The sequence below is a fragment of the Geospiza fortis genome, unplaced genomic scaffold, assembly GCF_000277835.1.
Source record: "Geospiza fortis unplaced genomic scaffold, GeoFor_1.0 scaffold167, whole genome shotgun sequence".
In the NCBI taxonomy this organism is placed as follows: domain Eukaryota; kingdom Metazoa; phylum Chordata; class Aves; order Passeriformes; family Thraupidae; genus Geospiza; species Geospiza fortis.
In genome coordinates, this window is record NW_005054355.1 from 3,510,408 (window position 1) to 3,534,018 (window position 23,611).

The 23,611-nt window shown below is 42.0% G+C and overlaps 1 protein-coding gene across 2 annotated transcripts in view; it reads left to right on the forward strand.

The window, feature by feature from the left end:
• ABCA1 (ATP binding cassette subfamily A member 1) overlaps positions 1 to 23,611 on the forward strand; it is an 83,358-nt gene that overhangs the window by 2,227 nt on the left and 57,520 nt on the right. For both annotated transcript variants that reach the window (XM_031059053.1, XM_005423579.3), the window contains exons 2-4: positions 3,326 to 3,419; positions 6,743 to 6,884; positions 7,753 to 7,874. In XM_031059053.1, coding sequence (XP_030914913.1) covers positions 3,326 to 3,419; positions 6,743 to 6,884; positions 7,753 to 7,874 — 358 coding nt within the window. The remainder of the gene's footprint in view (positions 1 to 3,325; positions 3,420 to 6,742; positions 6,885 to 7,752; positions 7,875 to 23,611) is intronic.

The window sequence follows — 23,611 nt, forward strand, 5'->3', positions numbered from 1 at the left end:
CCCCCCCCCCCCCCCCCCACCGTTGGCTGCTGTGAGTTTGGGCTGCATTGCGAAACCTGGGTTCAAAGCTCACCCTAATGTGTGCAGTTCAAGTGTTACTTTGTACTGGATAGCTTCCAACAACACTGAAGTGAGAGGAATGAGCTCACATAGGGAGAGAGGAAAGAAAAATCATGTTCAGGGGTCACTGTGTAAAAACCTTTCTCTCCCTGCTTTCTTGCAAATGAGGAGACACCTCAGACTTGCATGGGGAGACTGGTCAGCTTCTGGTAGCCCCTTGCATTGAAACGGGACCATAAAGGTGAGAAGGGGAGTTGACAGTGGGATGGGGTGATAGTGTACTTAGTTCTTGCTCAACAGATTTCCTGTTGACACAATGTGGAGTTCAGTGTTTAATGGCATCCTGAATCAGGCAACTTGTATAAATTTGGCATGCTTTAGGGATTAACCTTGGTAAAATTAGGACAAATTTGTTCCTAGCTGAATTCACCTGCTGTGTGCAAATGGGATGTTCCTTCTTCAACTCCAGATGGAGCTGGGATAGATGAGGTGTTGGGTTCTTGAAGATTCATTTCATTATTTATGAGGCTGGTCATTGCAGCACAAAAGTGGCAGAAGAGACTTGATTTTTCAGTATCTACTTAGAATGAATCTCAGTGAGACATGTTCCCTTTTGGTATCTTTGTGTCCTTGTCTGGAAATGCCAGACTGGTTGAAAAGTGCTGTCGCAGCAGGGTCAGGAAGCAGTAGGGGAGGGAACCTACTGACCTTTAAGAGCAAAGAAAGATAACTCAGTTTTTTGTTGAGCAGGACAAGAGACTTGCTGAGGAATCTCTACTGACGTGCTCCTGACACACTGATCTTGTCCCTGTGCAAACCTCTGGTGCAGCAGTTGCCAGCTGTCTCTCGCAGTGTAGCATTTTGGGGGCTGCTGTGATGCCTTCCTTCAGCTATAAAGGTGCAACTTGGTCAGTTTGAGCTGCTCCTTTCTCTATCCTCCCCGGGCCTGTTGATGTGCCAAGTGAGGTGTGTTGTGCATGCAACCCACATATGGTTACCTTTGTGACTGTGTAACCAGGTGTGCAGGAGAGGAACTGTATGTGTGGATGGCCTGTTCCCCCTGCAGCAACAGGGCTTCTTGGGCACTGCTGTCCACCCCAGTGTGATGTGACTGGGGCTGATATTCTCTGAACAAGCCAGGGCTTGAGCTCAAGGGCAGCATTTCTCATTGGCTCTGTAGCAGTTGCAGGGCTGTGAGAGACTACCTGTCCACACTGGTCACTGCAGGAGGCCCCCACCAGCCCAGCTGACACTGTTCTTCCCCAAACAGTGTAGCAGTAGTTGCTTGGGGTGCATGCTGCTTGCCTACAGCCAGGGTAGCAGAGGGCTGTGACATGTGCTAAAGCATGACCTTTGATGCTGGAAGACAGAATGGAGTTGTCCTGGTTTCATAGTCACTTTTCTGTTAAGTGCAGGAAAAGTCCTGCTATGCCATCCTGGCAGCTGCTATAAGAGCATCTTGAAAACAGGAGTAGACAAGTTGTCAGTGTCCTAGGTCTAAACATTGATCTCTGGAAGCCAGAGCACTGTTTAATGCAGATGGAAGCAGGCTGTCAATGTTAATGGCTGAGTGTGTATTGCCACTGCATCATTTATTGTAATAAGAGATTAGAGATACTGAGGCATCTTCCTGGTACCTCTGTTAGTGTGATCTCAGTGGGGCTTCTTACCCAGCAGTTGTACAGCGTGTGCATGACAATAACAGATGACAGAATATTCTGAGGTGGAAGGCACCCACAAACATCATCAAGCCCAGCTCCTAAGTGAATGGCCCATGTGGGGATTATGTCGGCAACCTTGGAGTTATATGCACCATGCTCTAACCAGCTGAGCTACTATCAGGATCCAATGGGTAACAGTATCCCAGAATTATCTTGCAGAGACTGGCACTGTTACTGGGAAGACTGATGCTCAATTTTTATACCTTTTAGATAGGGGTGCTGTTTGCTGTTTGATGTCAGCTATGAAGGGTATCTATGAAAAGCCATCCTACATAATTTCCTCTGCTGGATCAAGTGACCTTTGTTTTAATGCCCTGTTTATTAGAGTGTGTGCTTATTTTGTGGTACAGTAGTTACCTAGAAGTCTCTCACCTCAAAGTTTGCATGGAGTGCCTTGTGCTGAGTGTTGAGTCCAGTTTTAGCTGTTAATGAGGGAACATGTTAAAACATGTTAGTGGGTGGGATACTGCCTCCCACGAGGTTGCAGGTCTTACACTCTGGCTTTTAAGGAGGATGATGTCAACCTCTTATTAGAAAAGACTGAGTTTTTCAGGAAAAAAGTGGAAAATATTTTTCTTCATTTGACAAGAAAACCCTGTTCTGCTGCTAGTAATAGATGAGAAATGTACAGAATATCAGCATAAAAAGCTTTCAGATTTTCTTTGTTTCATAGCTTACTGAAAATACAAGTTTATGCAGTCTTTCTTGAGTGGGAAGGTAGGGATGTGGCTTCTGAAACTCAGGTCTGGGAAACTTCAGCTTGAGTCTCAGAAGCTCTGGGCTGGAGGCTTGCTTTTGTCCACATGCTTTTGTGGGATGTGACACATCTCTGAATTTTTCTGCACTTCAATTCAATTTGTCTAAGAAATGTTGTATATTTAATAGCAGGCTTTTTCTTCTTGTTGTCTTGTTCCTCTAAATAACTGAGTTCTTTATTTATTTACCTGATATTCACTGCCTTTCTGTAGATTACTTGCACCAGTGGGTGCTGCCTACCTTCATGAAAAAAAACATAAATTAGAGCAAAACAGACTAGATATGAGCCTAATCTTAGTAGCTCTGCTTTCTAGATACCAATACATGTCTGCAGTACTGAAAGACTTGGTGTAGCATGCATCAGCAGAGTTTCCATGCCTGATGTGTTAGGCTAGAAGCTTAATGGTCTGCTGTGAGAATGGGATACAAGTACCCCAGTGCCTCAAAATATGGGGTAAAAAAATTCAGCTCATTTCTAGAAAGATTAGTTGGGAGGTTTCTTTCAGGTAGGGGACAGAAAAATATAAAAATAAGGCAAAAATAGCCCTTAAGTACATCCATTTTAGTTGAATAAGTGGCACATATCAATGAGAAAAAAATTGTAATTCTTTGCAGATTATCTTCTGTAGCTGGAGGAACAGACTTCTTGATCCTGGCATGTGTAGGCAGAGCAAAGTGAGACAGTGCTTACAAAACTGTTTTGGCTTACAAGTGGATTGTCCTAGAACTTCTGTTCTGACCTTTATTTTCAGTATGATGTCTTAATACTTTGCCTTTATTGTTTCCAGTTCCAGCTGCTGATCGAAGTTGCCTGGCCTCTGTTTATCTTCTTCATCCTGATCTCTGTAAGACTTTCATATCCGCCCTATGAGCAGCATGAATGTAAGTAGCAAACACAGCAGCTGCGCCCAGAATGCTTGTTGTTTCATGTTTAGAATGCAATAATGCAGCTGGCAAGATGGAAAGAGCAGTGGTTCCCCACTTCAGTCAGAAATATGCAAGAGGGCTTAATAACTTCTTTGCTTCCACCTTGGAAACTGCAGTTAACTGATAATGTTGCTCCAGGACTGTAGGTTGCTGCTCTTTTTCTTGCTGTTTCTCATTTTGTATTACCTGAGAATTTGCTGTACAACTCTGCAATATCTGTAAAACCTGCACAGAACCTCAGTCTTATTTTTCTTTTTTGATCTGTGTGTGACTTGGCATAAAAGAATGCAGTGTTCTGATCTCTAAGACAGCAATATTGTTTCCAGGTAGTAAAGTGCATTAATGTATCACATTAAAGCGTGCAAGAGCGATTCCATTCCTTTGAACTATTACAGTATCAGCTCTGCATTTAGTAGATTCAGCAGTCATACATTGCTGACAAAAAAACAATTCTACTTTTCTTTTTGCACCCTAAATGGGCACATTACTGCTTTTCTTTCAAAGGAAGCTTGTTTTTCATAAATGACTATGTATAGGCCTCTTTGGTTGTCATTTGATTTAGGAAGCATGACTTGTTTATTAGGAACATGGTGTTGTTTTACTGTGTTTGGTGACAGCTTCATACTGCAATTAAGTGATTGTGGAATAGCTCTTTGTTTATCTTTCCTTAGCCTGATTACTTCAAGGTAAGGTTTAAGGGTCAGCAAAACATGTTTCTGAAGGGCCTTCTGAAATGTTTCTTTCTTGAAATAAGGAAAGAACTCTCTTTTACAACACTTATCCTGTCTTTGCAGTGTCTGGGGCATTTTGTACTGTTTGCTAGGTGTTCAAAATGGTATCTTTTTAAATCAGAGGTGTTAGTGTTTGCAGTTTCCTCATTACACTTTGGACTCTGCTGATCCCATGTACTGCCTAACTCACTTTTTTCAGCACTCAACAGCATAGTTAAAACTTCCCTAAGTTAAATCTCATACTTTACATGGAATTTGAACTGCCTCTTCTGACTGAATGTTACAGTGACATTAGGAGAGATACCTGTGATATAGACATGAAGCTGAAGAGAAGCAATTAGCACTCTACTCAGCTTTTATAAATAACTAGCAACCTCATTGGTAATTAATTTCAGGTATGGCAGGGCTGTATATAAATTGAAACCTAGTAAGAACTGTGATTTTGTAGAACTACTTGGCTTGGTCTTGCTAGTCAATAGCCTTCATGTAAAACATTTGCTCTGGCATCATGGTGTCATGAGCGTAGTTTTGAGTCTTTCACCTGCAATCCTTTTCCCTTCCCAATTATATTGACTATTATTGCTTTGTCTGCCTTCTTACATTGTTCTGAGCAGTTATAGAGTAAAGGGCATCTGGTAACTTTTAATTCACTTCTGTGGCTAATTTCTCTTCATTTTTTGAAGACTTTCTTTGAATAGGTTTCTAAATTGTGTTTTCTGGATTGGTTTCACTGAACGTTCACTTATGCTGACAAACGTGGATGTGTTGTGAAGTGAAGCAGCTTTGGCTGGACTGTGAGCAGACATAGAAAGAAGGCTTTTGGGTTGATGGTGAGCTCTTTGGCAACCCTGTGGATGCCTTAAGGGGAAGTAGGATTGTTATCTGTAGTGGCAGTATTGGATGCTGTTATGAAATCACTTGTAGGTGATAGCAGTAATGCCTGGTGATAGCAGTAACAGAGCTGTGTGCAAGTGCTTTGTAGCCTCCACATAACCTCAGTATTTTAATAGTAGTCATATTCAACAAACCAGTAAAATTTTCAGTTTTCTCTCCCTGATTGAGAAGAACCGAGGATTGAACTGTTGTCAGGATTTCTTGTTTCTAACAGGCTGGCTTAGTGTGAGGAAGTTTTCTCTTAAAATGGGAAGGAACAATTAACTTTGAAGTGATAGCTATGTGACTTTCACCAGACCAGTGAGAAGACAGATTGCTATTGGGCCAGAGTGCTTGTGCTGTCTTGTGTCGTGTAGAACTTTCTTTTCTGTTCCTGTGATCCTTCAAAGTATTCAAAATGCACTTTTTTGGCAGTGGGAGGGAGAGAAGCTGACAAGACATGCCTAATCTCTTCTGAAAAGCTAGATGTTTGCGGCAATGTAATTGAAAATTATGTGCTGTTGCACTGTTTTCTGTGTATCTTATCTGATTTAAAACCAAGAGATTCCTGCTATACTCTTGGAGAAACTGGTGTTAAATACATCACTGTGTCTAAATGGTTACCATAAACTCTTGTGTGCCATGCCTCTTTTGACATTGCTCTGAACATTTTCTTGGAGTTACTAACAGTGTAAAGTGAAAGGGATGGAGAACAGAGAAGATGATTCTCTGGGAAGTTTTACAAGGTGAATCTGAAAGTCTTAGCATTTTTCCTCTTTCTCCCTCCCCCTCCATCACTGCAAGCCCCTCAGCCAAGAACAAAAACGGCAAAATGAAACAAAATTCAAGTCAGGTAAATAGCTCTTCTATTTTAAACAGAGAACTAGGAGCAAGAGTTCCCTGGGTACTGGAATCAATAAGCTTAGTTTCCTTAACCCTTCTCCTGCACAGAGTCCTTGCCTTTCTCCAGGGAGGGCTGATATGATTCCCATCTTCCTTCAGCCACCAACAATAATCAGCCTTGCTGTAATTTAACAGCTTTGATACTACTTCTTTCTTGGGCTTTGATACTTCTGCTGGGGTTGTGGAGGTAGGGGGCCAGCCCCCTGCGTGAATGCAGGCATGCTGGGAGGATGAGGTGGGCATCAGAGGGGAGGGGGTGGGCATCTGATCCTCAGAGTCTTGAGCTTTGAGATACTGAGGAAGGGTCATAATCTTCCTCCCAAGATCCTGTCCGTAGTGTGAAGGTGAGGAAGCAAGCTTGTTGCAAAAATCAACCTGACAGTTTATGTAAGGTCCAGGATTATACAAGGGAGGCCTTTCTTCCCTGGTCATTGTGGGGGTATGGGATTCACAAGTATACAAGTGGCATACTGGTGGAGATCTGCCATGAGTAATTTGTTACTGCTTTGTTCTTATACAGGATGTAAACTCTGGTCTATGACTTCACTAGTTCTTTAGTGGAAAGGTTTAGACTTCAGCAAGATGATTTGAAAGAGCAGTGTGGAGAGTCTAGTGCAAGCTCAGTCCTTCTTAGGACTGGCTAGTCTGCTCTTTCATAGGCATTTTGGAGCAATAACCAGTGCAGGGTTAGCACTGTTCTTCAAATACAATGCTGTATAGTAGAGGATTGTATCATGTGTTTGTCTCCTAACTCCCATCTTTCTATTCTAGGTCACTTTCCAAATAAAGCTATGCCTTCGGCAGGAACCTTGCCATGGATACAGGGGATCATCTGCAATGCCAACAACCCATGTTTCCGCTACCCAACTCCTGGGGAATCCCCTGGTATTGTTGGAAACTTCAATGCCTCCATGTGAGTCTGTCTCCTTTTGCATCATCTCTGTTCTTGGAGAAACATGGGGGAAAGGGGTATTTGGAAGTCGCCTATCAGTTGTGAGCTCTTACACTGGGTGAGGGTACTGCAGTTTCTACCACCTCTGAAGTACCAGATTCATCAGTTACCAAGTTCATAGGGGCTAGCAGACAGCTGGTAGGCATGCAGAATTCCCAAGTTCAAGTACCTGAAGCTCTTGGTGAATGAAAAGCTTTGCATGGATAAGGACTGAGCCCATTCTCTTACCTGGGGTCAGAATTTCACCTCAAAAAAGTAAGGCTTTTTAAGATGCTCCTTTTTTCAGAGCATCTTTTTTCCTGCTTAATGAACCTCTGAACAGTGTAGAGTGAGAGGCAGTTGAACAGGTTTAGGGAATACTTCCTGATGTTTATTACTTATTGCTGGCTGACATGATGCAGGAAGTACAATTTATGGCCAGCTTTCTTATACCTTGCTGTACTTGCTACATTCATGGTCTCAGAAAGGACAGGCTTAATGTAGAGCATAATGCATCTGGAGAAGCATTTGAAAGGAGAAAGGATATTGTTAAATTATTGTGCTTCTGAGAAGCAGCAGTTTATAGGCAGCAGGAACCCCTCTCCATCTCTGTCATAAAACTGCTTTCAAATGCGTGATGTTCAGTGTAACTTATTGATTGATCTTGCATTAGCAGACATCTTTTATTAGGCTCCTTGGGTTGTCAAAGGGTAGTCATTGAGGAAAGTTTTTTGTGCTGGCATGACATAATTAGAGGGGATTAAAGTTTGGGATTGGTATGTAAAACTATATCTGTGGATGGTGGCTCATGGAGCTGATGACTGCTGGTTATTTTTCTATTTTCCTGCAGTATTTCCCGCCTGTTCTCGGATGCCAGGAGGTTACTGTTGTACAGCCAACAGGACACGAGTATAAAGGATGTCCAGAAGGTCCTGGGAAAACTACGCAAGCTGGGAAATTCCTCTGGCTTAGGTAACAGCCTGATAGAGTCAATATCTGATATTTCTGACCTGGTTAATTCTGTGTGCGGGTAAATTTCAGGAATATGCCATAATGTGAATGTGCACTATTATAACTTACAGCTTATCGAACCTTTTCCAATCCTGCTTAAGTACCTTAAACCTTTCCTGTGTCAGAGCTTTGTATGCTCTTTAATTTATTTGGTGGAAGAAGAAAGGCATGGTGTGTAATGCCAAGAACAGCAGCTGTTTTGGATGTGAATCCTGAGCACACTGAAGTTAGTTAAAGTGCTTGTTTTCTCAAAGGAGCTGAAGTAGTGTGTCTTTTTGGAAAAACACTAGTTATTTTGATATTTTGTGAAGCAGTGAACACAATGTAGCTACAATTTAGTGTTCTACCCTCTGAGCTCCAGAGGGAAGTGTGCTGGAAGAACACAGATGGGGAAAAACTGATGTTGGCCTCCCAGTTTACAAACCCAAAGCTAGATATTATCTGACAATGAAATATGCATTTCCCTTTTGTGTTTTGTTTTGGAGGGGGGTTTTTTTGTCCCTATATGACTTTGGTGTTGTATACTCTCTGATATTGTCTGGCAGGATTTTGAACAGCAGGGTACAAAAGAAAACTGTCTAGTTTCACTGCCCTATTTCCTATGAAAATTAGAATCCTCCCATTTTTAGCTTGTGTGAGGAGATGGTGTGCCTTCCTGTCCTGTGCAGATGAATGAGTGACTAGTGCGAGATCACATGGGAAGCTTGCAGCGGAGCTGGGATGTGAAAGAGCTCTGTCCAGTCTCAGGAAATGTGGCAGATCCTTGCTATTGCTGCATCTCTCTGATGTGGCACCTGAAAGTTTTTTGGCATATTCTTCCCTGAAAGATTATCTGCCTTGGCTGCTGTGTTAGTGTGGTGTGTGGCTAGTGGAAGTGATGGAAGTCTTCACCTATAGCCTTTATGCAGCATGTAGAGCTCTTTGAACATAGGTAGTAGTTTGGTGTTTTGTGAAAATTGCCCTTGGTTTCACAGCAATAGTTCTTCTTAGCTCTCATCATTTGAGCCTCAAGCAGGCTGCAGGGAGAAAAATATCTGACCTGGTATGATGTGAATAGTGTCACATAGTCTGATGTGTACTCAGTATACCTAAAGCAGAGATGGTGTTTTTACATTCTTTTGTCTTGCTCAGTACATTGCAGGTCACCTTGGAATAACCTGTACTGTTAGTGACAGGTTGGCAGGTATGTGCTGAATGTATGTACAGACATGGACAGTGCAAGGTATTTGTGTTGGGTATTTAACCCGCCTCTCTCCCCTTCAGAGTTGTGCAGAATTCTGATGTGATCACATCTGCATATAATACCCTAGTCTACTGACTCTGATCATTAGTTCATAGTTGTGTATAAAGGACATGCCTGCTTGCTAAGGAGCTCAGTATCCGTACCACTTTTTACTCACAGAACTGGTGAGTGGGATCCTCACTTTTATGTAAATCTGGAGCAGCTTCAGAAGGGAGAGGGTACAGAGCGAACCCTTTGTGCAGAGATGGACACATAATGAACACAGCCAAAATGAGTTAAGATGACTACTTCCCAAAGAAGTTTGGTGTTGTTTTCATAGATGTCTTCAATTGTTTGGTTTGGTTTGCTGGGAACAAGCTTTCCCCATCAGAATGACAGATATTGTTGTCACTGGTTTTACACTTCTAGTAGTAGTATTTTACTCTTTAGTGTTACTTCTTTTACACTTGCATTGACAAGTTAACTGTTCCAAAGAGAGTAGATCCTGGTGTGGTGTTTTGTATTGAGATGTGCAGTGAATGTCAGACATGGACATTTACAAGAACACTATTAAAGCCATAAACTGAAGGTCTTGCTGCTGGGAAGGTCTGAGGGGGAGGAGTGATTCCAAGAAGAGGTTTTTTTTGCAAATGGAGTACTTTACAAGTCGAAAGTCAGAAGCTCATGTTTCTTTTTGCTGTAAAGACTAGTGGACTGACTGTAAAAACAAGCCTCAGACCCAGTCATCACAGACTATATTTCTATAATAAAATATTTCAAATATGTAATCAAAAAATCAAGCCTCTGTGTCATTAGAATGACAGAATGTCCATTGTTGGTAAGACCTTTGGAGAACAAAGCCTGTTTGTCTTTCTCATGCTAATTTACAAAGCCATCCAGCTTGGTGGATCCTGCTGTCCACTTGCTGGTTGTGTGATTCATTCTTTGACAGCATGCATGAAACAGCATCCTCTAATCTTAGAAGCACTCATGTATTTATACTTAGCAGTGCTTAGATTCCTGTTCAAGGGAGGTCAACTCTCAGTTGCTGTTGATGATGAGGTGTGAGAGGTGCAAATCCTCTTCACTCTGGGCCATTTCTTCCAGTGACTCTGGGAGCCTAAAGAGACAGTAGGAGTGGGTGTCAGGTGTAAGTGCACCACCCAGCCTGAAAGCGCTGTCTCTATACATGTGTTTCCTCCAGTAGCAGGAGGGCTCATTATCGATAAGCTAATAATTGAAAATGTAATATCCTGTGTGTTTTAACTCTGGCCTGGACCTGAAGCCATTTGAATTGGTGGTGAAGACAGGTGGAACTTTCCAACTTCCCCAGTGGGTTGGACTGTGTGCTCCTTGGTGTGTGACATAGACTCTGTTGGAGTTTCTGCAGCTCCTTTCTCCCCTCAAACACTCTTCCCACTACTGCCAGATGATTTTGAAACCGGCTTCCAGGAGCTGATCTCTGCTAGCATGCAAATTGGAGCTAATGCTAGTCATGCAGAGCATTCATGTCTATATATCTGGCTTCTGATATCTGAATCTGTTCAGAGGGCATTTGCCAGAGTCCTTTCTCTTGAACCTTCTTTAAAACAACCCTCACAAACTAAAGTTGAAGGTGTGATTCTTAGTCATCTGATCTGAAGTTAGGCATGAGCTGAACCTTGGGAATGAGAGACCTACTTAGGATGGCTCATGTTGCTTGCACAGGTATGAGCATGTCCGTGTCTTCGTTAAAAACAAAGTAGGATATAAAGGTTTTGTTCAGGACATGCTATCCGCTCATTCCAACAGGTTTTGTATCTTAGGCACTTCTTGATAAGGTGGGAGATAATTCCTCATAACGGGGCTGTTTGTGCAGGAGTTGGAGGAGGGACAGCAGAGAAGATCTCTCTGTTGGAGAGGAAGATGTTATTAGTAGGGAACAGTTCAGTGTGGCTTCATGTAGCACATTTTTTGGCCAGGATGCCAGGATAAAGTGCTAAGTGGTGGTGTGAAGGAGTTCAGCACATGCAGCTGTTGTGCTCTATGGCCACTGCTGTTGTGTGGCTGCTTCCAGCAAACCCCGAGCAGTGAAATCTACGTGCAGGCACACACATACCATAACATAATCAATTTTGCAGGCAGGTGCCAGGTGCCCTCTCTGTTCCACTTGTTACATGTCTGTTCAGCAATGTCACCAAGGTCTTTAACACTCATGATAAGGCAGAGTGCAAATGAGTACAGAGAGTCAAAGACCTTGGTGACGGCACTTTCAAGAGCATGACAAGGCTGCTGGGATTGCCAGCTGCAGTAGGTTTGGATCGCCGGTTGCAAGCACTGAATTTGCAGCTGGCCTCAGTGCCATTTTGTCTGGTTAACTGTTTGCAAGAAATAAGCTTTTCTTCTGTTTTGAAAGGTGGAGATACAGCTTGCTCTTGACTCTGAGGCACACTTTCTTTATGTGTTCCTTCTGTCTACAAGACTCTAAAATACTTTGTTCTGCAATGCCACAGGATAATAAATTAGCAGGTATAGTTAAAGCCATCTTCTTTGGTTGCTGCTAAAAGTTGCAGATATAAGCCAGCCTGGCTAGTATTTACTGTGTTGCTTTTAATTTTCAGTGATCCCAAAGGGCATGTTTCTATTTTTCTTGAAGCCAACCCAACTAAACAAAAATGGAGCAATGAAATAGGCAGAGGGAAACAAACATCGCCTAAGAAATTGCGTCAGATCTTGGGCTATTATTCCACATGTGCCCTGCCTGTCCCAGTTGTTTGCTGGATTAATATTGCTTGTGGCAGAAGAGATGAACATCAGCTGGGTGGCATTCTTTGCTGGTGTTGCACTCTGCTGCGCACAGAGATGTTGACACTGAAGGAGTTTGCAGCCTGTCTGGTCAATGTTATTAGTGCTTTTTTTATTTAACAGGTAAAGGATGGTAGAGGGCTTGGGCTAAAGAGCCTTTGGAGAGGTTTTCTGGTGGCTTGTGTGTTACTGTATGATTACAGGGTGCTCAGGGAAACAGGATGTCATACATTATCTGCTAGGTGACATTAAGGTGGTGGCTAACTCCCTCCTCAGTGTCTTGTCCCTACACAAAATTGAACCCACGCCCTCAAGCTAAACACTCAGATTGGTTCTTATACCTGCCTATGCCTGCCTAATTAGACTGGTTTCCCCCCTGACTTCCTTTGGGAAGAATCCTAGCAAAAACCAGCCGGGCTAGAATGAAGACTAGCAAACCATATGTCCAGGTGGTCTTCATGCCCAGAAACACCTCCAAACACCAACCACATAAATACGCACCTGGGTTCTCTGATAGTGTGCTCCACAGTGACATTCAGATCCTTGCCTTTCCTTTAGGCCAGGGGAAAAGTGCTCCCCAAAAATGCTGCCATGTGGTATCAGTAGAGAGATCTTGATTTATTGGGGTAGGTAGGAAGGCTACTTTACCTTTGTGTATTCAGAAGCAGTTTCCTTCGCATTCCTGGCTGCTACTTTGTTCCCAGTCCAAAGCATCCCTCCAGGAAGGGGAGTCTGGGACTGCGTGGGAACCACTGTGATTTCTGCTGTGGTCAGATGCAGCCTGTCACAATGAGCAAGTGGAAGAAGCAGTCAATACTGGGTACTTGGGTTGCACAAAAATTGTAGTTGTTGATTGGGTAGGAGATTCAGGTACACATGGCAGTTTCCTCACATTTGCTTAATTAATTTTTTCTTCAAATCTCTGTGCTACTAAGCAGGCATATACATGAATGTTCTTCGAGTTTATTTTTTTAAGTAAATGGAAATTGTTTAGGCAACTGCAGATCTTCTGGAAAAACATTTCCAAAACATTATTGGAGGGCACTTTAAGTCCCTTACTACAGGCTGTGGGCAAAGTCTCTCTGTGAATCCAATTGGTGTGTTATTTTTTCTGTCCTCAGCTGAAACTGGGAGGCTGACAGTCAAGAGATAAGCAAAAGTGGAAAAGACTTCTTACGGCAGCACTAGTCCCAGGTTTTTTAATTGGGCAATTAGGTATATAGCTTTAATTAGTTAGGTGACATGATATTTGCGTAATTCAGAAAATAGCATCCTGTAACTACAATATAACGAGATATGGAATTATCATTTTCAATAGAGCCTGCTTTCCTTATTATTTGGAAGCTAAGGATGTGATTAAACTAATAAAATTATCTTGATAGAGGTCAAAGTACAAAGGTCTGCTGTACTTTAAAATCTGTTTCCAAGAGAATCATACTTGTTATCCATGGGACTGTTCATTAACAGTTGTTACTATGTGACTTTGCTTAGAGGTTGAGATGGGTAAACACATCTTAGCATAATGTGCTGTATTCTGATTCTGTAGAACTGGGCTCTAATGCTTTTTTTTTGTTCTGAACTTCCTTCATACAGACATACTTCTGAAGATAGTGGTTTAGAATTATGCCAGCTTGGATTCTAGGTAGATATGTATGGATGTGATAGAGCAAGGATGAAATCTCTTTGAATGGGGAATTGAAAAAACATATTCAGTGCTACTCTAAATCTGGCCTTGCTGTATGTCTGAACTATACTAGGTGACAGGAGCTTGAGAAAAATGTTTCTGAGAATCCTGTTGCAGGAGATTGTGTGAAACCTGTTAAAAAAAACATAAGGAAAACTGCAAGCTTCTTGACATAAGGCTGCACTGGCAGTATGGTTACTTTAGACCCAGCTAACCTGGTGCCAGTTAATGGCACTGCGTGGAGGGGAGTTAACAGCACCCATAACTACAATTAGCAACAGAGCTATTCCAGTAGATGCCAAATTGCAATTTCTTAATTTCATTCACCTTTATCTTAACTTGTCTAGATAAAGACACAATGATAAAGAAAGCAAGAATTGCTTACTGTTCTTATCAGTAATTAGTATTGGTATGTGCTGCAGAGGTAGTACCATCTTTAAAAGTTCTGCGTGTTCTCTTTAGTCTTTAGCCTTGTCTGTCAATGCTGACTTTTATTTTAAACCAGCAAATAAAGTAGGAAGTGTTAAGTGAACAGTTAAACTTCTCACACTTGCCAGTTCATCTTGTTAATGTCAGGACTATGTTGACCAAACTTATGTTGTTTTAGCCTCAATTTGTATTTATTTTCTGTTTTCCACTCTGGCAAATTCTGCATTTCTTTTCACTGACTTCTAATCTCAGAATCTTAAGAAATGCCTGATTTGTGGAAGATTGCATTGCGTTTATTTAAGCTGCATTCTGAGGTTGGTTGAGACAGCAGGATAGAGCCTTTCCACATTGAGCTTAGTGTTAGTACTCCCCTAGGAAATATGTAACACTGTCATCTGATGAAAAGTTCAGCTTTCTCAGGGGATTTCCATGGGCCTAAGCTCTCATGAGAGTGGAGATTATGAAATTGCCCCATTTGGAAAAAGCCCTCTACACTTCTGTGTTTGGTTGGTACTGAGGCCAGAGTGCCTAATTTAGGACTGACCTCCCATATCTCTCAAGTTAATATTCAGCTTTGGAGCCATCTCTAGTAATAATACATTTTATCTTCAGCGTGTATTACAAACACTTATTACCTAATTTTTACAGCATTCCTGTGAGCTAAATAAATAAACAGCTGCCCTCATTCTCAAACACAGTAGGATGTGGCAGTTTTCAATGCAGTCAGGATGCAATAAAAGCTGATGGCTTTTAGAAAATGTTGATGGTAAATCAAGTTCTTTTTTGCACAGGCAAGAGGACAGGGCACTGTGTGCCTGATTTTTTTGAAAATCCATGACAATTCAATTTTTGGGCAATCTTGCTTGTTCCATTTAATATTTTTGGTCATAAAATAAGTGATTTTTAATAGCAGGATCCTGACTAAATGAAGCAAAATATTCTGCCACCTGTGACTGAATTTCTTTGCAGCTTTATTAAAATGCGACACTCTCCACTTTCAACCCTAGATATTTTTGCTGATGCTGTGTTTTATTGAGTAGTAGTTGTGAATTCGTTGAAATAAATTTTAAATTCATTTTATGGGTTTTATGTTTATACTTTCATATGTTTTGTTTTCAAATGCAACAGCTGCAGAATTAAAAAAACAGGCATATGCTTATGTATTTACTGTGTGTCAATAATCAATAGCGTTTGTTAAAACCTTGTATTGCTTAGGCCTGTGTATCAGGGATTTTCAGCTGATAAAAAATTGGTGTACCTTTGAAAATTCAGTGGAATGTCGCTCATCTATTAGCTGAAGATCTTGCTCAAGCTTTTTTTTTTGCTGACCTGGCAGCACTCTGTGTGCTATATGTGGGGGAGATTCGTGCTGTTCTGTGACACACATCCTCAGTAAACAGTCAGTTTCCTTCCCTTTCTAATTTAGCTTTAGTTTTAAGAACGGTGCAATAAAAGGCCCTTTAAAATAAAGACCATTTCCTGTGAGTTTTGGTGTTTTGTGGTGGTTTTTTTCTCTTTGAACGTACCTGTTCATGTAAACGTATTTTTAGAGGAACATACTACCTGAGGTAGCTAGATGTGTTTTTCTTGACTTTTGTCAGAAGGTTTACGTAACCACAGACAGTCAGAACTTCATAAGCATTAACTATTATATCTTTGGAGGTCTTTTCCTTATAGTTCTCTATCTATTCTGAAAAGTGCAGCTGAAACATAGTTGGAGCATATCTGAAGCTGACTGAGCATAGATATGTGCCAGAAGGAGATTTACTGGTGGGGCAAAGACAGCTTACTGCAAAGATAGCAATATCTGAAGTCTGAATGCCTGTTCTGGACTGTGCCAACCATCTCCTTAGGAAAGCAGCACTGCTGCCTACCCAGCAAAAAGCTGCTTCAGAACAGTAGGGAGAAAAATAAAAAAGTGGATTTGACACTTAAGACCCGATGTGGACGTGGAAGTCCATGGTCCCGACAATTTTCATTGTAGCAAAGGCGCAACCATGTGACAACATGGTCAGCAGCCATCACCTATGGTTTTACGCTGCTCTGTTCACATGCTTCCTGCTTAGCAGGTGAGGAACAGTGTGCTGTAAAGCCAGAGAACACAAAGACAATGAAGTAGCCCTTTAAGACCCCAAGTGTCTTCACCTACCTGGTCTTTTTCCTTCTGTTTCATGTTATCTCTACTGCTACCTTAAAGTGCAAGGAATTTTACTAGTGTATCCGTAGAAATAAGGTGTAAGACCTCTCTGGCAGTACATACTCCATTTTCTTCAGATAATTGCAGTGCTTTCTGACACTGGTACACAGAAGCACATTCCTAAAGTAACAGGAGGCACCGCGCTTCTCTGTACCTAGAAGTAATCCAGTCCTCTGTGTAAAGCAGAGTGACACAAATGTTCCAGGGTGTATTTTCAGCCAGCAAGTTATGCCAGTACCAAAGGGAAGGACTGGTTAGTATATTGACAGGTCAGTAGAAAACCAGCTGGAAGGATGAGCTCCTGAAACTACCAAGGCAGGGTCTGTTTGGGACCATCCTGATGTAATGTAGTGTAGTGTCACACTTGAAATGTGAGAGACATGATTTCCAGCTAAAGCTTTGAGTGAATTTGGGCAGTCTTTATTTTTACAGATGCTATTTACTAAGCATCTGTTTTTCAGTCTTTCCTAAAGATTGAGAAAGTTGTTCAATTATTTTGAAGTGCTGTTGTTCAACAGTCTGATTTCTAGTAGTGAAGGGCTTGAATAGTTGCAAAGGTTGCCCTAAGCTAGGCACAGAAAACATAATCTTTTCTTTGGTGCTGAAGTTTGAGGGTTTTATTCCCTTCTGTTGGACTTGAGACTCAAAAGCAAACCCAAACAACTATCCGTAACGGTAACTTTGCAGTGACCAACCAAATTGAAATGTAGGAATCAATCATGGGAGGTTGAAATAATTTAGATGTAGATGTATTTTCAGTGGAAGTAGACAATGTTTCTGGTTAAACTAAGTGCAGTGTAATGATTGGCCTATTGTTGTTAATCTTCAGCATTTTTTGATTTGTTTTACTCTTTGTTCTGAAGGTGGCTTATGCTGCAGTGTGCTGGAATAAGGAGCATTAGGACTTGGCACTACATTCAGAAGTGTAGATCTTCCTTAACATAGGAAAAGTAAGAGCTACTATGATCTGCTGACTGCAGACTTGGTATCTTGCTAAACTTTAGAATCAGTCAGATGTCAGTCAGGTTCCCTGAATTTGTGACAAGTTAGAGGAACAGATAACTGGCAGGATGAGCCTTCACACCCAAGGGAGGGGTAGTTTTTTCTCTTCTCATCAGCCTTTCTGTGTAAGGAGGAACAAATACAAGTGCAGGACAGTCAGGGTGCTTTGATCCTGGAAAGCTCTGCCTGCTGTTTTGCTTAAGGTTCATCACTAGCCATGCCAGTTTAATGGGAGAAGCTCTTCAAAGTGGATAGGTGGTGCTGTGATAATTTTCAAGTAGGAAAATACTGCTGGATACGTTCTGCCTGCTTGTTTTGGTGAGAGAATGATTCTCATATAAATATCTTCTGGTTGCATTTGAACTAGCAGTCTCACTGATACATGCTTACATAGCCAGCTTATGAAACGACTTCTGCTATTAGTAATGCTCATTTGATGTCCAGCCCTGCCTTTTCCAGTGATTTGAATTTCTACTAAATTTACAGTGACTTTCTCAAGTACAAGGAATTCTAGACAGAGTCCTCCTTGGTCACAGCTTACTCTTTCAACTTCTGCTTGGGTCCATGCATTTTTAATAGCATATTGCCATTGCCATTCCTTGTGTGCTTAGGTTTGCCATTAGAATTGTGGTGGCATGTGGTATGTGACTGGATGTGACCTAGGCATTTGGTTTTGTCTCTCTACTGCTTGGGGTTTTTAAATAGATTTTACTTGATGAGTTCATGTTTTGAAACATCTAAAACCTGCATATTATCCAGGGCATAATATTCCCAGTGCTGTGAAAATCCAGTCTTAACATCAAAGAATTACTTCCTGACCCTGTAGGAGAACCCACCCATCTTGCCCTGAGCTGGGTTTGACCTTCGGAGGGCCTTCTCTGTAGTTTATACCATCCCTGAATTTATTTGGTTTACCACTCCTGAAAATAATTTTGTTGTAATAATGAAGTATTTTTATATCGTCACATCTGTGCTCCATCATCTCTGTAACTGACAAGCCACTTCAGAGCCTTAGAAATTTGTCCTTATTTTGTGAACATTAGCAGTTATAATGCCATGCAATTTGAAGTTCGGCTCAGAATTTACTTCTTAAAGGAATACAATGACTATTCTTAGGGTGTTTCCTTTAAGTCTATTTAATTTTTTTGCACTGTTGGAAGTCTGCATAATTTCTTTCTCCTTTTTTTGTTGGCAAACTCTATTTCATGGTTGTCTGTGCAGATAACAGAATTTGCCTTGCAACAGGGAAAGTCTCGAGAATATCTGTTCTGAGGCACAATGTGGGGCTTAGGGAGGTGGTTGGGTGTGCCCCTCCTTAGGCAGGAGCTCTGCAGGCTGTGTTTGCTGGCAGGGCTGTGGCGACCAGCCTGAGGATTTTTCCTCTGTGCCTTGTGTCTTGGCTTTCTGGTGCAGAGTCTTTCTCTTGTCAAATGTGTCATACAGGAAGAGGGCCTGATGGCCTTTGTACAAAACAATTGCACGAAGGGATGTATTAGCGTTGTGTTTGATGCTGGCTCCCCACACAGGGTAGAGGTGGGATCTTGGCTTAATGGGCTCTGCATGCCTGAAGTAAGTGTACTCCCAGTGAAGACTAGCTGAGGACTGGTTTGTGTATGTGTGTTAGTACATGCTGAGAGCTGTGCTTTCTGCCAGAGTAATTGTTCTGGACTATATTTAAAGCTCTTCCAAGCAAAAATCATAACTTAGAGAGGAATGGAGCTGGTCCTGATGTCACAAGATGAGAGGGAAGATCTGGACCTGTTGCGCAGCATTTCCCTTTCTCTGAGGAGAGATGCTAGCTGGTGGAGACAGATGGCAGGCTGCCTCCTCTTTACTCACATCACCATTTGGCATGGCAGATACACGAAGATGATGGACCCTGGGGTGTTCACTTTGGTATTATCTAGTGTCTGCAGAGGCAGCACTGTTTGATGTGTGATGGCTTTCAGGGCTGAGAGCTGTAGCCTGCTGTAAAACAGGTCAGGCCATGGCTGCAGAAGGAACAGCACTTTGACTGTGAGCAGATTAGGCGTGTATTTTCACACTAGTTGATCCTGCACAACAGGCCTGCTGAGCTGCTTGATTTCTTGTAAGCAAATTCAGAGTATCGCTGTCCAACTTTTTCAGAAGACAGTTTAGCTCTTGCCAGCATTAATAGGTACACAGGTAGCTCTGAGAGCTATTCTCGCCTCACAGGGGGAAAGCTGCCCCAGACTAAAAGAATAATTAAAACCTAGTGAGTGCTAAAAAAGCCAAGAACCTTAAAAAATATTCCTTTATCATGCTTCTTGGATGTGTTGTCCAAGGTTAGGAGTATTATGAAGTCAGGTGAAAATTTGTTGCCTTGCCCAGCACTGCGAGAAGTTTTGCTTTTCACATTGTCAGTCAGGGTTATTGGCCTGGTAGGGTACAGTGAAGTAGCATGGTTCACCATTAGGAGATTGCTGTTTCCTCTGGATGGTTGTCAGTTTACTCTGGCTGATCATATAGTTACAAATCATTCAGTCTTTGGTTCTGCTGTTGAAATTATTTGAGAGCCCATTTTTATTTTTGTGGAAAGTAGCTTCAAACATCGTTTGTCAATAAATCACAGTGATAGGTAAGGAGTGTGAAAATCAGCCCAGGTGTTCAAGTGCACCTGTCACCTATTCAAGAGGAATACTTCCCAGATAATGAAAAATTAGTACAGACTTCCAGTGTACAAGGTCATTCTGTGGCAGCATTTGGTTTGCCTGCCCTGGTCATCTCACCATGTGAGGGTTTCCTGGAAGACACGTGTCTAGCTAGGATTTTTGTAGTGTTCATGTGTGCTACCAGTAAATGCTCTCACTGCTGGAGCTGGAGGTTCTGCTTGTTGTCTCAGCTTCACCATCTCCATGGGCTTGTGTTGTCCAAATCTCCTGTTTCCAGAAGTATGATCAGTGAAGAAGCAGTGCCCTTGGTGAAGTGGGCCTGTTTGACTAGGGTGCCTTGTGGCCTTGTTCTCCAGTCACACCTCGGCACAGTTTTGCACAGACGTGACAGCCAGCTTTGCAGTCTGACTGGGCCTTCCCTTCCTGTAGAAGTGCAGTTTTACCTGAATGGGGAGCTGTGAATCTGGAGTCTTTGAACAGGGACAAGAAAGTACGTTCTTTGCTTGCTTGATATTCTTCCTTGCTTTGCTCCTTCTATTAATTGGTGGAGACAGATGCTGAACTGGGAACCCAATTCTCTTTTTTTGTCTCCTTTGGGCCCTTGTGAAACCTTGCTGATTCTAAAGAGTGAAGCTGAAGTGTCTCATGCCTCATCTTATCTTACTATTTCATCTTGCTGTGACATCTTAGTTGCTGTTACAAAAATTATTGGGTTGCCCTATGAACAGTCTCTGGCAAGAAATAAGGGTCAGAATTTCACACCAGCTTCTGTGTTGTGTTGATATTTGGCTATGATGAATACAGCCTTAGCCAGAGGCTAGCAAGTCGCCCCAACTGCAATGGATATAAATGAAGTAACGTAATTGTTTTCAGTCTTGCATGTTTAATCAGTAGAGAGGAGTCTTCTGATGACAAAAAGCCATGTCTACAGATCAGACATATTGCCCTGCTTTCCTCATAGCTGCTGAATTAACTTAAGGCATGAAGCTGCTTCTCCCCTTCCCTTCATTAGTTTTTTATAGGGAGTTAAGGTATGTGAAACTGGGAAGTAGATCTGGCTGTCACAGTGTTTTCAATGACCTTGTTAGCTTTAAAGTGGCTGAAAACCTGATATATTTTAGATGATGGGCACAAACGCTTTGGGCAGAAACCCCACAAATTAACATGAGGCCTGGTGAGCTTCTTACTCTACAGTGGATTGAGATAACATTGAATTCCATTTGCATGCCTTTTATTTTTAGAACACAGTGTTCAGGATATGAAAAACATAGCTACAGTTTCTGTAGGGTTTTGTTTTCCCACCCTGCTGTTTAATTTTAAAGGACACAGCACCATTAAGTTTCTGGAGGAGGTATCTGTCTTCACAGTGAAAGAAGAAAGAATGGTAGAGAAGTTTGATAGAAGAGTCTTGTCCTGTAACTTGCCCCTAAAAGCTTTTCTTCTTTTCACTTGTCTGTGGATCTTCCCAGTACTGTTGAAAATTTACTGCTTACTATGGGACCTGTTATGATCATACTTGTAGTAGGATCAGCAAATTAAAACTGATACCCAGCCATGGCTTTTCTTGCGCTTTGACCCACCTTTTGAGCTTGGGAAAGTAACTGGGGATGTGTTACTGGAATGAGAAAAATAAAACCCTGTGGCTTTTGGACCACAGATACTTCCTTCACTGCACAATCATGTTCAGCTATGGTCTGTATGGAACTGGAGAGCTGATTTGCTATTTTTTTAATAATGCATATTTTTATTTTGATGTTAATTTTAGTAAGTAATATAGCAAGCACAGAGATTGTTGTTCTTCGCTAATTCATGTGATTGTCTTGAGCTCTTTGAATACATTTTGGGTTTGGGTTTTTTTTGTCACAAAGATTTGATTCTTAAGCAAGGGCTGACTGGCCTACCACTGTGCCCAGGCATAAAGGTTCTGGAAAAGGTTGTCAGTAAAATGTAAATCTTAGGATGTAATAAAGTGTTACAGTAGGAGATGCTCTGCAGTATGAAAATCTGAGAGTTTCTGGTTTTGATGCCTGGAAGGCAGCCCCCAAGGTTCGTTTGAACTGTGTGGAAATGAAGGACAGCTGTGCCTTTTATGAAAACAATATCCATGAAATGCTGCCATGTGTGATTGTCTAATCCTGACTGGTGACTTCAGAGAGCAAGGGACATTTTGTGGTTTAGGCATAAGACCTCCAGGTCTGGGAGTTCTCAATTGTGCTGGAAGCTTCCTTAGTTGACCATATGAAGGATCTTTCTCCCTGTCCCACATGGGATATGGACATCTCTTCTGCTTGTTTCATGTGCAGGGGATGGTCTCCTGTTGCATTGCCATTCTATGTCCAAATTGGAGCTAATTACAGCAAAGGCATTTCAGCCCTTTGCTGTTGGTTTTGGGGGTTATTTGCATGATTTATAAGCAAAAGTCTCTGTTCTCTGCTATTGCTCCCTTGATGTCCAGACTGAAACTGTAAAAGCTGTTTGCCATGGGGAAAAGTTGTCTCAGTATTATTTCTGCTGACTATACCACCACTGAGTCAGCAAGATGGTTCACATCAGTTTTGACAGTCTTTTGAGTGTGTTTGCTCAGTGTGACCTCAAGTTTATCTCCCCATTTGTGCCTAGGGCTTGGCTTTCGTGCTTGGGCTTATGGTTTCAATCAGGAGGACGAACCCTGTGCTGGGGGTGAGGGAGCCTGCAGGAGTGCAGCTCCCTTGGTTTCCTGTTGAAGATAAAGGTGAGGGGCAAGGAAAGGCTGCATGTCCATGTCAAAGTATGTGGAGAGATTGGTCTCCAGTGCATTGTTCTGTGCCTACCAGCTTGCAGTGGCTGACTGTAATGATGCTCTTGGCCACTCTCAAGCAAGAGAGGAGACACGCAAGTTGTATCATGTTTGAGCTGACATTTTGTTTTGTATATTTGAGTAACTTGATAATATGTCTAAATTTTTATGGCAGAATAATATTGCAGTAGTAGGCTCGTGGTTGTAAAATGTGTTCTTCCATCCACTCCAGGTGTTTGGATTATTAAGTAACCTTGGTGGTAGCCTTAAGAAGACGTACCTGTTTCTTTTGCTTTCTTTTTTGGAGGGCTTTTTTCCTAAGTAGTGCTCTTTTGTTTCCTTAGGCCCTAGTGGGCAAGCAGTCAGCTTGGATGGGAGTAGCTGTTTTCAAGAGGAAACTTGTGTTAAACCTTGACTTTTTAAGGTTTCCAGAGGGAGAATATAGATGCATTGCAGTGTTCGGTGCTTTCTGTTGTTTCATATGCAAGCTGTTATGGATGCCTCCATAACTGAGAGGGGTTACATAAGACACTGACCCACAAGTCGTGGAAGTAGGACCAGATGAGGTGGGGGAGAAAATGCATGGTACAAAAGGCTGGCTGTGTGCTTAAGACACTGCAGCCAGGACTGTGGTGTTGGGATTTGGTCCCTTGGTCTCACAGAGCTTTCACGTGTGGTCTTGGATAGTGATCATGGCTTCACGGTCAGCTGTCTGGAAGCCAAACACTGCCCCATCGTTCTGGTAACCTTGTTCTGTTTCCTTCATGGTTTACTCCAAATGATGGTGAAAACTCGTTCAGGTGTTCGTAGGAGTTCCTTGGAAGGCTGCACTGATTTTCAGCAAATTCTAGTGCTAAGTGAGTCTGAAAATGCTTGGCGTGACAAAAAAGGCAAGGGATGAATGCTCTGCTAATGCTGGGCTGGTTAATTACAGCTGTGAAAGATGGTGACTCTTTGTTACTCCCCCTCAT